The sequence below is a fragment of the Solea senegalensis genome, linkage group LG2 (assembly GCF_019176455.1).
Source record: "Solea senegalensis isolate Sse05_10M linkage group LG2, IFAPA_SoseM_1, whole genome shotgun sequence".
NCBI lineage: Eukaryota > Metazoa > Chordata > Actinopteri > Pleuronectiformes > Soleidae > Solea > Solea senegalensis.
In genome coordinates, this window is record NC_058022.1 from 12,445,458 (window position 1) to 12,460,212 (window position 14,755).

General features: G+C 41.9%; 1 protein-coding gene across 1 annotated transcript; it reads left to right on the plus strand.

Annotated features, from left to right (window-relative positions):
- The first annotated feature begins 39 nt into the window (after window positions 1–39).
- Window positions 40–14,507, plus strand: zgc:162707 (UPF0524 protein C3orf70 homolog B). The gene is made up of 2 exons (XM_044019845.1): window positions 40–596; window positions 10,938–14,507. The coding sequence occupies exons 1-2, from the start codon at window positions 413–415 to the stop codon at window positions 11,630–11,632; spliced, it is 879 nt and encodes a 292-aa protein (XP_043875780.1). The 5' UTR covers window positions 40–412; the 3' UTR covers window positions 11,633–14,507.
- Window positions 14,508–14,755: the final 248 nt, after the last annotated feature.

Consider the following 14,755-nt stretch of genomic DNA (forward strand, 5'->3'; position numbering starts at 1 on the left):
TGTGCGCGCGCACAGCAGCTGGACTCCTCCCGTTATGTGTGATGAAGTTCGGTTGCGCGCCGCTGTTCCGTACGCGCGTCACCAGCGCGCAGAGGAGCTTCCCCGACGCGAGCGAGCGGATGATGGAGAGATGTGTGGATCACGATCACGGGAGTCTCTGAATCTGGACATCTGAATATGACACGACACTCCGCTTGTTTACGCTCCTCTATGTGGCAGGAGAGCTAACCAGCTGCTCTGGATCCACAGATCCACCACCGTCTTTCGCGCCCCCATCTTCCTCGCTGGATAAGCTTCCCTGGGCTTCGTGGACCGTAAAACCTCGCCTCGGTCCCTTGCGACTATGTTGTAGTTTCACTCGGGAAAAGGGTTTGTGCGTTTTGTGCTTTGTATTGATCCAGGAAATGTTGGCATGGCCGCCTCGGGAGCACAGAAGTGTCCGAAGAGTGAGAAGTTGGACGAGGCGCAGGCTTTGGCAAAGAGCTGCGCAGGGAGACCAGACTTCCTGCCTTGTGATGGACTCTCCATCTGCGCTACGCACAGCCATGGGAAGTGCTTCAAGCTGCACTGGTGCTGCCACTTGGGCTGGTGTCACTGTAAGTTTACTTTACTTGCTCTAAGTGCTTCACAACTGTTCTCACTGGCACCATACATGGCAAAAAACGCTGGATATTTGGTGCTCAGCGCCATGTTAGGAACGCGGAGGCATCAGATTACTCATGGCAACACTCAGAGTCTATATTTACTTGACATGTTTTTACTGTTGATTACAAAAGCCATCGTGAGACACGTTAAGAGAGGTCATGTGCAGATTCTCCTTTTCTCTAGAAAATGTTATTTAATCCCACAATGTTTTTTAAATGTATTTTGCCCTCATGTTTTCAATCACTGCAATAACACTGAGATCACAGTCGTATACATGAATGGTTGATGTGTTCTCAACAATAGAGACAGACATGTTCTTGTTTCAGGTCATGGTTCATGTGTTTGCTTCTATTTTTGACGACTGTGCTGTTGATGTCCAGCTGTGACTGTTACTGTTGTACAGTCTACTGTAGATTTGCTGTCAATCACAGGGCTTTAAATTACAGTGTTCAAAACAGATTCCAGTTCTCAAAGCATGTGAATTACTGTAAAAGCTCAAGGGAAAGATTATTTTTCTGGAAAGTACATAGTAGATGTGTTTTACAGAGATATTCAGGAGTGAAAAACCCAACCATAACTCCACTGTCTTTGTATTGAACTCCAATAAGAAAGGGGCTCAGCCTTTATGCATCCCCTCCTATAATTAGCAGGGCTTAACAAGCAATCTTTTTCCATTCAACATTTAGAAACTGCACAATTAGCAAATCAGCAATTTCAATTATCCATTGTTGCTGGATCAATGTTCCGTGCCAACTTAAAAAAAAGAAGAAAAAAAGGCATGCTTGCTGGAAAAAATTAATCTTTTGTCATCTTTGCATTATAACATATAATAGTAGTTGATGATGTCATGTGACGATGCTCCATCTTGTTTCAAATCTATAACTGAAGCTTTACTTTAACAATTATATCACAAGTCAAATTTTGCATTTGCTGATTTTTTTTTTTTCACCTACATTGTTCATAAATACACCGACTTCCTCCATCGGCTTTCCTTTTGCTTCACATTAGGTGATAGGTGATCGTGTGCGTCATGAAGTATTTCCACGTCATGTCGCCTGAATCAGCAGTTTCCCTTCTGCTTTGAGAGTCTTGTGATGTTCTACATTCCGATTATCAGCAAATCCCGTGAAAAGATGACGAACGGACACAAACAAGTAAAGCACTGTCTGTGTAGCTCAAACCTAATGTCACTTAATCTCCACACAGTGCCACAGTCACTGTTGTTCAGAATATAAACAACAAATCATGCCTTCCTAAGCATGATTAGACTCGAGCACTATTTTGAGTCAATTGCATAGACATGCTACTGGGTGCTCCATGGGACACCAAATGTGTATTAATCCACTGCTGAAAATAGTCTCAAAATGTGCTTTTTTGTATTCCTTTATGCCCAACAGTAATGGAAAACACAATACAGTACTCAGTGGTTCACAATGAAGCTACAAATAACCGTGCTATGGACGGTGACATACTGTAGCTATTGTTTCGGTCTTTTGCAGTTGTAAATTGCAGTTTCTTGACAAATGTTGAAAAATGTCAACACGATACTTTAAGTATATGTTGTACAGCTGCGACTATTCATTTACCGTAAATCCCTATAGTACCACAGTATCACATTATCTGTTGAAATGACTGTGGAGCACACGGCTGCCTGCAGCTCCTCTGATATAGGGACAAGACAATTTTCTTTTTACTTTGAGAAGTGTCAGTAATATTTTTAGGGCATCCGTGACGCTCAGACCTCTCCCTTCCATTCGAACCCCCGTGACATTTGACGCCATCATTGATTCCTTACAGCTGTGCTTGAACCTGACAAGATGTCCTTGTCTTTGAGTTGCCCCCCCCCATCACCGGCTGCTCTGAAAAACCTCAGATCGCTGTTGAACACAATCACCGTCCACATTTCGGAGCTTAGAGTGTGCAACTGCACTAGTCACATTGTAATCTTTGCCATGTAATCATTGGATTTAGAGGCCTGGACGTCTGTGCAGAATGGGCCGAGTGATTTGAAATATCTGATGACCAAGGAAAAAACGATGAACTGCTGTCCAGTGTCTGTGATGAGCATCATCGCGGATTTGTGAGCCGTGGCGGGGTCTGCTCAGTGTTGCGTTATTTGTAAACACTTCGATGTGCTCCTTGTTTCTGCTTTGAAATAATTCATCGCTGTGACTCAGGACGTGCTGTGCAATGAACACGGAGCCCTTTGTAGCCATTATGTAATTCCAGCAAAGGAGTCAACCGCATCACAATGGAGCTTCTTATCACTTTGCACTGTAATTCACAGGTTCCCCTTTGTATGCACCACTGTGGGAGTAAACCAGTTTAGACCGCTGAATCAGGCAGACCCAGGACACCCAGTGAGAAAGGAATTGCAGTGCGCTTCTGCATGCAATGCCCACCTGCTCTGCTCAACTCACACCCTTATTTCCAGAGATGTATTATAGTTGTGGATTCACAACAGTGGCATAGGTTATCTGCGCATACCTCGTCCTGTTTCCATTTTGAATGTTGCCTTGCAAGACTGCTTTTTTAATTACATTTTTAATAGGTTTCTGGGGAAACAAATACAAAAGGTCACTTGGCTCAGCATTTAATTTTTCAACACAGAACTGATTTGTCTTACCTTTCAGAACCGTGACTCCTTCCCTTGCTTCTCCCATTACTTGTATGCTTTTGCCAACACAGGACATGGTCAGAATACTGGTTTTCTGCACTCAGACGTAACGTGTGAGCACTGCTGGCCCTCTGGTTATTTCAAGTTGTAGCTGTGTCGAAGCCTCTCTGGCAGTAAAAATGTGGAAAACTGGGACTGGATGTAGTCGGAAGCAGTTTTCCCAGCTGGTGACAGCATCAGTCCAATCCTCTCATTAGTGGTAATTAACTATGTTTAGTGTCACTGCCAATATGTCATGTCTGATGAGAGTTTTCACTCACAGTACCACTGGAACCACCTGGTTTGAATGTTCTTTATCCTCAACTAACTGATTACAATCACCAGGCAAAGCGATTAATCATTCATTAAGAAAATCTAACAAAGTCTAATGACTCCTGAACGGTCTTGTCAGTTTGTTCGTAATCTGTCAGCTCTAATTTTGTGCGTTGGAACTTGTACTTCTCTTGTGGATACAAGAAAGTGGAATCTGTCTGTCAAGACTTCCTCTGTGGTCTGGTTTGTCGCACCAAGCAGCCAAAGCTTGTGTATCTTCCTTTTAAAGCTCTGACCTTAATTGATCGATTGATTTGGTGACCAAATTACAATTTACAGCACTAATATGCTTTACCTGTTAATGAACTGAGGGGATTTCTTTTTCGATCAATTTCTTCATGTTTAACTGCAAATTGTGATGGAAGCAAAGCAGCGCAAGTCCAGATTTTCTCATGTCTCCCATAACCCTTTAATGCCTCAAAATGTCCAAATGTTTTCTTGCTTATTTTAACCATAAAAGCGCCAGAACATAGCACTAACATGAACACATGTGCTTTTACCCATTTATTCCAGAATATCTTTCAATCTCTGGCAGTTATTTACAATTTACTGCATGTTAAAATAGTGTATTAACAATTTAAACTAAAGGAAAAAAAACTGTACGTGTGCACGAACACCAGATTTTGCATGTTAAATCTAAATTTGAACGGTATAAAAAACATATTTAGCATAACATTTGTTTGAGTCTTTGTGTCAATGTCTAAATTGAGTTTTTCCAACACTCTCTGGCGACAAAGATGCTGATTCTCCAGCTTCCTGTGAGTGAAATTACTGTATTGGAATTTGACGTGCAACCATTCAGCTTTCAGAAACTGTTGGAATTTTCTTACGTAATTACGGTAATGCAAGATGGAAATGCAAAGTGCAACGTGTCGTCTGCAATACACTCGATGTTTAAGGGTTAATGCCACATTTCATGTTTGTGTAAACATCCCAGCATCATAACTCGGTAGGTAAAAGCTGTCCGGAAATTTAGCTGAAGAGGAATTTTCTATTAAAAAGCCTCACGTTCACCTTAAGCTGTACCGTCAAAAGGTGTTTTTGGAAGGAGCAAGGTCACTTTCAGTTCAAATTAATGAATGGAATTATTTCAAATGGACTCTTCGTAGCCTAGTTGTGGCAACAAAGACAATGAATTACTGCAGATTTGTTGCTGTGGTAACACGCTTAGTAGAGGTGGCAAACAGCCTCACCTTTCATCTGTTACTTAACCATTCATGTGTTGATTCTACCGTAATGCTACCGCTCTGTTAATTACATATTCAGAGCAGCTCACGAGCCTCCTCCTTCATGCATCAACAAAGAGACCAGCAATTTTAACTGCAGACATTTCTCATGTGACTGTTGGAAAAGATAAAATAATAAATGGTGGCTGCTTATATATAAGTATAAGGGTCCTGGGATTCTTCTTGCATGAATAGAACAGTGAATAAAACAATAGGATACTCTTTTTTTTTTGTTATGATAAGTCATCTTGCCAGCTGTGGGGGGGGGATCTACTCACTGCTACAAGTGAACATCAATAAAGCATCAATATGTCACTTTGATGGTGCAGTTTCAAAGCAACCCGTGTGCGGCACAGTATGTTGTGCTTACGTGATCCACTCTATAGATGAAATTGATCATATTTTATGTTTCACATATTATTACGTATTATTTATGTGGTCAGACTGTATGTTGTCGCCAATGATTTTTTTATAGCATTTTTTTCCGAACAAACGTGCTTAACAAAATGAAAAATATGAAAACAATTTAACTAAACAATCAGTCAGAAGAGGACAACTTTGGGATATAAATAAAAAAAAAGAACAACAATAATATAGAAAAGGAATGAAAATGGAACAGTGTGAATAACTGATATAAATCAAGGTGAAATGGCACAGATATGTGATGACTTAACTGATTAAAACGAGTTCTATAAATAAATATGGTTTGTGAAGTGAAGTCCCTCCAGAGTCATTAATAATTAACTGATTAAAAGTAAGGCGAGGCAAATGTATTTATATAGCACATTTCAACAACAAGTTATCCAAGTCACAGTGCTTTACAATAAATAAGAAGGTGAAATACAGCGGCAGCATTAAAGATATAAAACGCATAATAAAACACAATGAAAACATCTAAATAGAGAGGTAAAAGAAAGGGGAGAAATTGAAACAAACTAAAAGTTGCAGTTATATGGCTGAGATGATCATTTTATTTTATATTAAAATGCAGTGGCAAAATTAAAATAATTGATTTAGCAGTCTTCTGAGTTTTATTTGGGGCATAATAACTTAAGGCGGCTGCCCCTTGTTTTGTCCTGTCCCTGGGACACAGGGCAAACCTGACCCAGATGACCTGAGTGGTCTGGATGGTTCATAGTGAGCCAGCAGGTCACAAATGTATTTTGGGCTTAAACCATTCAGTGCTTTATAGACGAACAGCAATATTTAAAAATCAATTCTTTGGTGCATACACTCCCGTCCTGGCCTCTAAGGCCTGGTCAGATTAAGCAGTGTTTGCTGTGGAAAAAACAGCCCAGAGAGTTACATTTTTTCACAATGGCGACACACTAAACACTGGATTCCAAACTGGCTGCAAGTCAGGAACAGCCTCTCCCTCTGGAAACAGTAAACAGGAAAGGAGTTCCACATGATGCTGCTGCATCAGAACCCGTCCCCCTTTTTGTTGAAACCTGAAACTTGCTGTGTTGTTTTTCCAGCTGCAGCTAAAGTGCAGTGGACGTGGGACCAGACCGTCTCCATCGGCCAGTAATGTCTCCAGCAGCTGTTATGAAGAACAAAAACAATGCTGAGATTATTAATTCTGTTCACCCTGGTTGTCACCATGCTTCTTTGAACTGATATGTTGCATTTTAAGCATCGGTCTGCTCCATAGACCTCATGGAGAATAAAATTAAGCATGGCATGCACATATGGGTGGACACCGATGTGAGAGACGGCTGGTATTGTTCAGTAGGTGCCTGTTTGCAGGTGAACGTTTGCGAAACATCAACACAGTGCTAGGAAAGCGAAAGTGAATCTCAAAGCTTCAAAGAGAGATTTCAGATCCTCGTGGGGTGACGTCACAACCAGTCACCACTCGAGAAAACCGCTGGTGACAGAGACATACACTGGAAAAAGCAGAGGGCCTCGTTAATGACTCATGCTCATTCATCCTCACAACAAGCCTCACTCTGCGAGTGTGTTTCCCCCCCCCCTCAGTTGCAGTGTGAGGAGGGTGAGTGGAGCTGGAATTTGGATAGAGTGATGTTGAAGCTCTGTGAACAAGAGTGAGACAGTGATGGGCTACATGATGCATTATTCAGAGACACTACTGTCTCCAGTATGAAAACAGGCTGCACAGTTGTCGGCCAACCTCGGGGCCCGGGAGAGAACAGAGGGGGCTTGCAAGCTGGAGAAGGGTGGAAGCAGAAGAGTGGGAGTTCCTTATTCCTCCTCCACTGTACTTTGCTCCCCCAGAGAGCAATCTGTAACTTCACAGTGAGTGAGCTGCCTGTTCCACCGCTCTCTCATTAACCTCTTGCACCTTTCCGTTTTCACTTTAAATCTTTTTTTTTTCTTTTTATTATGGCTCCGCTTTCTCCCTGTTTCAACTTAAATAATTAATCCTTAAATTTACTCGAGACATTTTGGGATATAATAGGCACCTGTCCCTCCCTGGACAACTCTCTCTGCAGGTTTGTTAACCGTGAAGCAGGAGGAGGGAGTCAACTCTCCTGTACTTCCTCAGTTAATGTGTTTTATTTCATGTCGCCACGATAAAAGGCTTTCTCATAATGAGAAAAAAATCTACACACTTTAAGTGCAATATTTATTTGACTGCGTGCTATTGTGGTCTACTGAGGCTGCAGTCGCTGGGAAGCACTGTCTGTCTGTCTGTCTGTCTGTCTGTCTCAGAGTCATTATTTGATTTTGCAGCACCGACTCTAAATGCTGACATTTTCTGTCGAGGCTTCGGATTGCTCATTTTTCATTCTGCCAATTATCGCGTCGTAAATCAACTTGAAACATCTTGATGATGTCATGCTTTCCATTTGTGTCCAATTATTTCAAGGAACAAGAAGCACACTGCCAGACAGAAATGGTAGACCTATCATTATTTTATAGTTGATTTGTTTTTAACGGCACAAATAACTTTCCTACTGCCTTCTATAGAGGAGTAGTCTGTTGTTTAGAGCAGTCATGGCACACTCTCACTGTAGTTTATTTTCATACAGTCCTGTCCACACACATACATACACGCCTACCTTTCCAGAGCTATTAATAATCAACCTCTTCCAAATGTGTTGACTAACATGAGTTTTGGCTAACATTAAATCAGACTCCTTCTATCCCTCCATTTTCTGTCCACTGCTCATGCACAAACACACTGGTGTCAGTCACTGGTACAGATGCATGTGCAGGATAAAACATTGACACAAATCCCTGCATCCTTCAGCTCTACCGTTGAATGTGTTTCCCTCATCTTGAAAGGATTAGTTCATTTATTTTAAAACCCTGCATCATTAACATTAGTGTTCACCAGTTAACTAGCAGAGCTGTGTGTGTTACCACCTCCAGCTGTTGATCAGAGGGATAGTGTGAACCTGCTGGCAATAAATGAAATCTCCGGCCTGCTTATGCATGAGCATGATGCAAAACAAGGCAGGGAGCTTCTTGTAGAAATATCGCTCCATTTAGAGCAGCAGCTCTGGTGATGTCAGAATATTGTGTCTAATCAATCCATGTGAAATATTGAATTACTTGTAGATTAGTGTGTGAATGGAGTAAATGGTATTTGTAACACTGAATTCGGTATCAAGAGGCGGCAGCAGTGTGTGTATTAGAGATCATAAAGATGTGCTTTGCTTCACATTTAGATTCTCTCTCCCTTTTTTTCCCCCAGACTAATAGAGATTAAACTCGCACATAATGCAGCCTCTGGGACTTGGAGAAACTGTGATATTTCAGACCAACTCATTCTGCATTCTGCAATCATCATTTCAATCTACAGACAGGCTGTGTTTCGTCTGCAAGGCCGACCAGGACAGCTAGTGTTATGTCTATTTTACTCTTTCATTGTCTGCTAAGGCATCTGTCCATCCCTGACTATTTGAATCCCCAGATGGATGAATGCAATTAGAGGTGATACGCTAAAATAAAAATACATGTCAACACATTGTCCTCTAAAGCATTAGTGTTCACGTGTTGCCTCCATCTTGTCTGCCTGAGTGGTTTTGTCTCCGTCCGGACTATGCAACATGGACCATTGAGTTTCTCTCATTAAAGTGAGGACGGCAACTATTTCTCCTTTTGTCTGTATCCACATAATAATTTGCATGTTCTCCCACCGTGACCGTGGGATTGTGAGTGGGTGGTTGTTTGTCTCAATATGTGTCCATGTGATGGACTGGCGACCTGTCCAGGGTGTACCCCACATATATCGCCCTATTTCAGCAGAGATTGGCACAGCTCCCCCCGTGACCCTCATGTGGAGGATAAAGCAGTAAATAAGGATGGATAATAATCCATTTTATTTATAAACCCCTTTTGGACACTCAAGGACACTTTAACAGAGACAAAGCAATGAAACAACAGACAGCAGGACGACACAGTAAACAGGAAATGGAATAGTGAAATAACAGAGAGAAAGCTATTTTGAACAGGTGAGTTTTGAGTGTGGATTTGAAGAGGGGGAGAGAGTCAGAGTTCCGGATGTCTGGTTTTGTGTTAACAATGTTTACGTTGTATGTACAAATTTCAGTTGGAAAACAAGTGTAGTGGCAGTCGTATGGAGTAGCCCATGGCTCTTCAAATTCGTTTTTGAATGCTATTACATATATATATTTACTTTTACTTTTCATGCTGGAAAAACCAATGTTGCATCAGTATTACATATTCAACATTTGCATTGTAACCTTGGAAACCTGAGTTAGATTGAATGGTTTCTCCCAGCCAGTGGAAAAAGAAGCCAGGGACCAGAGTGAGAGGAAGTGATGCGTAGGCCTGTCATCGTGTGTAGTTTCCCTCTCTCTGGGGAGCCACTTAAACACACATCTGAACCAGACAGCAGTTTTTAGGAAAGGAGGCAAGCAGTGGGTTCTAAACTATGGTTTAGGAGCAGTCAGTTATACACCAGCAACACACAAGTTAAAATCAAATGACTTAAATTTACACAGCTCAAATTCATAGTGTCCTTAGGTGATGAGCAGGTCTACTCTAATGGAAGGTTTGGTCATTTTTTGTGGGCTTCTCTAGATCAATTGCATTTCTTGGAGGCAACATCACAGAGATGTAAACGTTGTTTTCTTACATTTTTGTTCCTGAGGGCAACCAGCACCCAATTGTTTTTTTGTTTTTTTAGGCAGTATACAGGGGCAATGTTCCGTTTTGTTACAGTCCTGTTTTCTTTAAAGAGAAAACAAAAGATTGATGTGCTGCTCTGCATTTCCTGATGTACGGATGATTGGTTATTACAAATATGTTCACAGTCCACAGTTTGGCATCCTCAGAAACTGAGATTATGATCCGCTGCCGATGCTACTTTCTCTTAACGCTGCTTTCACTCAAGAGCCAAGTGGGGTTTTATACGAAGGAGGTTCCTGTTTTAAATGTATCCCCTGTTGTTTGTTGGAGCAGGTTTTCATCAGTGGCTTTTAAGAGCTCTTGAGTTTTTTGCTGAAAAAGCTACTTGCTAAAGAAAATAAGCAGAGAAGTTATGGACCAGATAGTCAAATCAATAAGTTGAAAGATTCTCAAATGCTCTTGAGTACTGGAAGGAACTGCGGAGTCAGGTGATCTTTTTTATTGCTTAGAAAGCTTATATTACTAGAAGTAGCACTTTTCATATACAAGCAGGCATTTGATCCATTGTTAATACAAGAGAATTTAAAGGAGGGTTTATTGGCAGAAATTGAATATACTACTACTACTGTAATAGTTTGGTTTCCGTAGCCTTTCGGGCCTTGATTTATGGAGGCCGCTATCTTGAGCCAACATGTTTCTTCAGCAAACTTTGAAGTGGAAGCTTACTATATTAAATGTGGTGAATGGCTCCTTCGCCCACATAAACTCAACGCATAAAACAATGAAGAAGAGAGCGCAAACAGCAGAGACAGTGGGAAAGAAGAAATAGCTGTGAGTGTTTACGTCCTCTCTGGTTTCGTAATTTGTTATTATATCATTTGTTTGTTGCACTCCGCAGTCTCGCCAACATTTAGAAGTCACTCATTTTGACATTTTAAACATGTGTGATTCCCTGCACTATTGTGTCATGACGTACAAAACAGTAAATGTGACTCTCTTTGTTTTCTTCGCAGGTAAATACGTGTACCAGCCCATGACTAACGTGTGCCAGCTCCCCAGCACCACTGTGCCACCTGCTGGCTCAGAGTACAATAACACCATTGACCTGTCCATCTCTCTGGCTGAGCGCTTCCTGAAGCTTGCCCCCTGCTTCCAGTCCCCACCCCACTTGGAATCGCCTAAATACTGTGTCATCGCTGACCTGTTTGTGGACGACTACATTGTCAAACGCATCAGCGGCAAGATGTGCTACGTGCAGCGCCCCCCGCCTCCCTTACCAGAACCGCCTCGTCCTGCCACCCCTACCCCACCTACTCCGGCCACGTCTCAGAATCCCCATAATCCCCCTCAATCTTGGCAACCGGTCAAACCAACGCTGCCAACCCAACATACAACTGCCCCTGCTCCTGTGCAGCCTGTCAAGCAAGTGCACAGTGAACACAAACACCCTTCCCCTGTGGATAAAATCAAAGGCCCCAAAATGGACCCCTGCTTCTCTCCATCCAGCTCAGAAGACTCTGGCATCAATGCGCTTGGTCTGCACTACTTGGAGTCCTGTGAGGAGGAGAGTGAGGAAGAGGATGACGATGAGTTGAGCTCAGATGGAAACTCCAGCCCCAGCAGCCTCTGGGATCAAGACGAGTGTTCCGTGCTGTCTCCCTCCAAGTCCATGATAGAGATCATTGAAAAGATCGAAACAACTGTGTAACTGTCATAATATCAACATGGTCACTTACTGTCCAGAGATTTCATTTACACGGACCAGCCTCTAATGTTTTTGGATTTGAATTCTGTTTTCCCGCAGGTGGTCGAGGACTGTACGTCACACAGCCTCTGCTCTGTCCACATATCCTGCATGGAGTGAATATTTACAACTTATTACAGAGAAGCAGAGCACATAGAGAGCACAAGCATATGACGCACACACACGCACACACACACACACACACACAGTGGCCCAAATCGACCACATCCGCATGGTTGTTACACAGTGAAAAATACGAAAATGCAAAAGAATCTATAAGTAGTATGAGTATGAGCTACTATTAGCTAAATTATGGGCAAACAGAGAAATTAGGAGGAGGTTTCATGATGAAAATCAGCAGTTATGTCATTTTTAGGGCTCTGGCAATCAGACTTTACTCTGAATCAACATTCATGTGGCAGAGAAGCGCACCATTTCTTGTTCTCCGGTCACCGGCTCCACCCACACATTAGTAACTCAGACAGTTCAGCATAATCACTGCAAGGACAGCTACCTCTCATCGGCCCAAAGCACATCAACCTTTTAACCTGTTAATTACTGAACTCCGAGCTGCTGTGAAGAGTCTGCATTTATCACGTTAATAAAGAAAAAAAAAGTGTGTGTGCACTTTAGTGACACCAACACGAGGAGTAGTTAGTTAGGACAGTGTTTGACAATCAAGGATTACACAGAAGCACATTCCTATAATGTACCTGCCACTGAGGACCAGAGGACCAGATCAACCATGTTGATCTGACCTTTTTTTTGTTGCCCCGGGTCGAGTTGAACTGGACTCGAGTGCCGTTTAATGTTAAATGGAGCGCAAGGCAAAACATGACTTTTATTGACCTCTATTAGCAGCCAAGAAACTAATTAACATGGACGTGTCTCTGGCACAGCTACAGTAACAACATAAAGAGACGAGTAAAACACCCAGAAAAGAGGGACTATATTGAATATTTACATATAAACTTTTTAAATCATATAACTGAATTGTTATTTGCTTTTGGGGTTTGAGTGGTAAACAATGGCGGCTTAAAGGGGATTCTGGGAGAAGTGTTTCGGCTAGGTTAGACTAGGCTAGGTAGTGGAAACACGGCTAGGCCGTGTTTCCACTACATGGTCCGAGCTCGCCTCGCCTCGCCACGGTTTGGTTGTGTTTCCATTACAATATAGTACCTCCTCAACGTGGGGGGAATCATCGCAGTGCGGCTGCATGAAACTGCCGTTCGTTTTACTCGTGACACACACAAACAATAACTACTGAATCATTAGGATCAGTTAATTAAAAAGATTAGTTCAGTACTTCTGACACAGTCACTGAATACAGGGACAGGGTTTGTGATGTGGCTCGCCGGTCAGGATCTCCTGCTTTCAGCAGTGCTGTCGGTAAATACACCAGACTCCTCCGTTAAATGATGAGATTTTAGACATTTCCTTGGTAATTGTTGGAGATTAACCCATGTTTTCATGATGGTTAAGTCTTTTTAACTGATCAACACTCTGACCCATCAGTGGCCAGCAGTCTGACGACGGCATGCATAGTGTCAGCTTAGCTCGGTTGGAATCTCACCAGAGCAGGTACTAAAAAAAGTACCAGGTACTATTGCTAATGGAAATGCAAAATAGCCGTGCCGTGCCGGCTATTTTGGCGAGGCGAGGTGAGGCGTGCCATGCTATTGGAAAAGGGGCTTTAATGTCACAGTTATTATGTACTATGGGCTGGGAAATTCACATAATACACCTTTACAAGAAGATAACAGTAGGTATGGAATAGGATGTTATAGGTGTTTTGATGTTGTGATGGACATAATGTTATACGCTCAAATATCCAATTAGTGAACCAGCCCATGATTAGTGAGGTAGTCAAATGAAGCTGGGCTGGCTCTTCTTTGTTTTATTTTTTACTCTGTGTTTAAAGACTTATTTCCTGCAGAGATAACATCAAAGTTCACAGATATGTATTGCTACAATGCTATAAGCACTAGATGTAATGAGAAAATGATTTTTGCATGACTGCGTTCAGTCCCTCATTTATATATATACATTTATATATATATATATAAAAATCTGTTTTAACAAGTCTGTGTTCAAAGAGCACAAATCCTGTATCTGCTAAAATCCACTCAAAATGTTTGATATTCAGGGACGGCACATGGCATTACAATGAAATCAGTCTCTCCTAATGCAGTTAAATATGGCTTACGTTCCTATTATTGTTATATTATTTTCATATGAATAAATCCTAATGAAACTCCTTTCCCCTCCCTTGGTTTGAAATGTGTGGACGTTTTCTACAAAGAGAAAGTTTAACCCGTCTTCCCCCTGCTGACTCAGAGATGACTAATAGTCCACAGAGATTTGGTGAAGCAAAGTGAAATGAGACATACACTCAAACTGAATCACTCCAGTCGCTGTTGTTGCTTGTCTCCTCGGAAATGTCCTAAAGAATGTCCTTTATTTCTATTTGTTTGTGTCGGCAACAGCTGTGTCCCGAGGTGTTATGTTTTTGGGTCGTCCGTTCATCCCAGAACATGATACCTCAGGAATTTTTTAGCCTCTTGAATATTAAAGCAATTTTTCAGTCAACAAACTTCATGTTATATGAGTCTGGAAAAAGAAAATAGACTGAGAACTGTCAGCAGTGACTCTGAACTGTGGGTTGCTTTATTTTTGTCACCTCCTTTGTAACCTTAGCGCAGAATAATCAGTTTTTAACAGAAAAGTTGCACAAAAAAAAACAAGACAGGAAAGGTGTTAAGATGACCTGTACCATTATTGATTATTGCATACACACCTAAAGAAACAAATAATAAATAAAGCATTGGTTGCAGTCACACGGCCGCGCCTTTGACTCTGATTGACTTATTGATTCACACTTAACAGTCTTCTCCACTACCCGGACCAGGGACTCCCTGGAGTCTTCAGGTCTTGTCCACTCTTGTGTCTGGAGCGGCTAATTTTCTTAAGAGATCAGGCAAATGCCTTTCTCACCTTGACATCCAGCACAGATTGATTTCCCCTTGCTGCTACTTTTCTCCTGCATTGTGTCTATCGATTCCTTGTAGCCCGGGATGAAATGCCAAT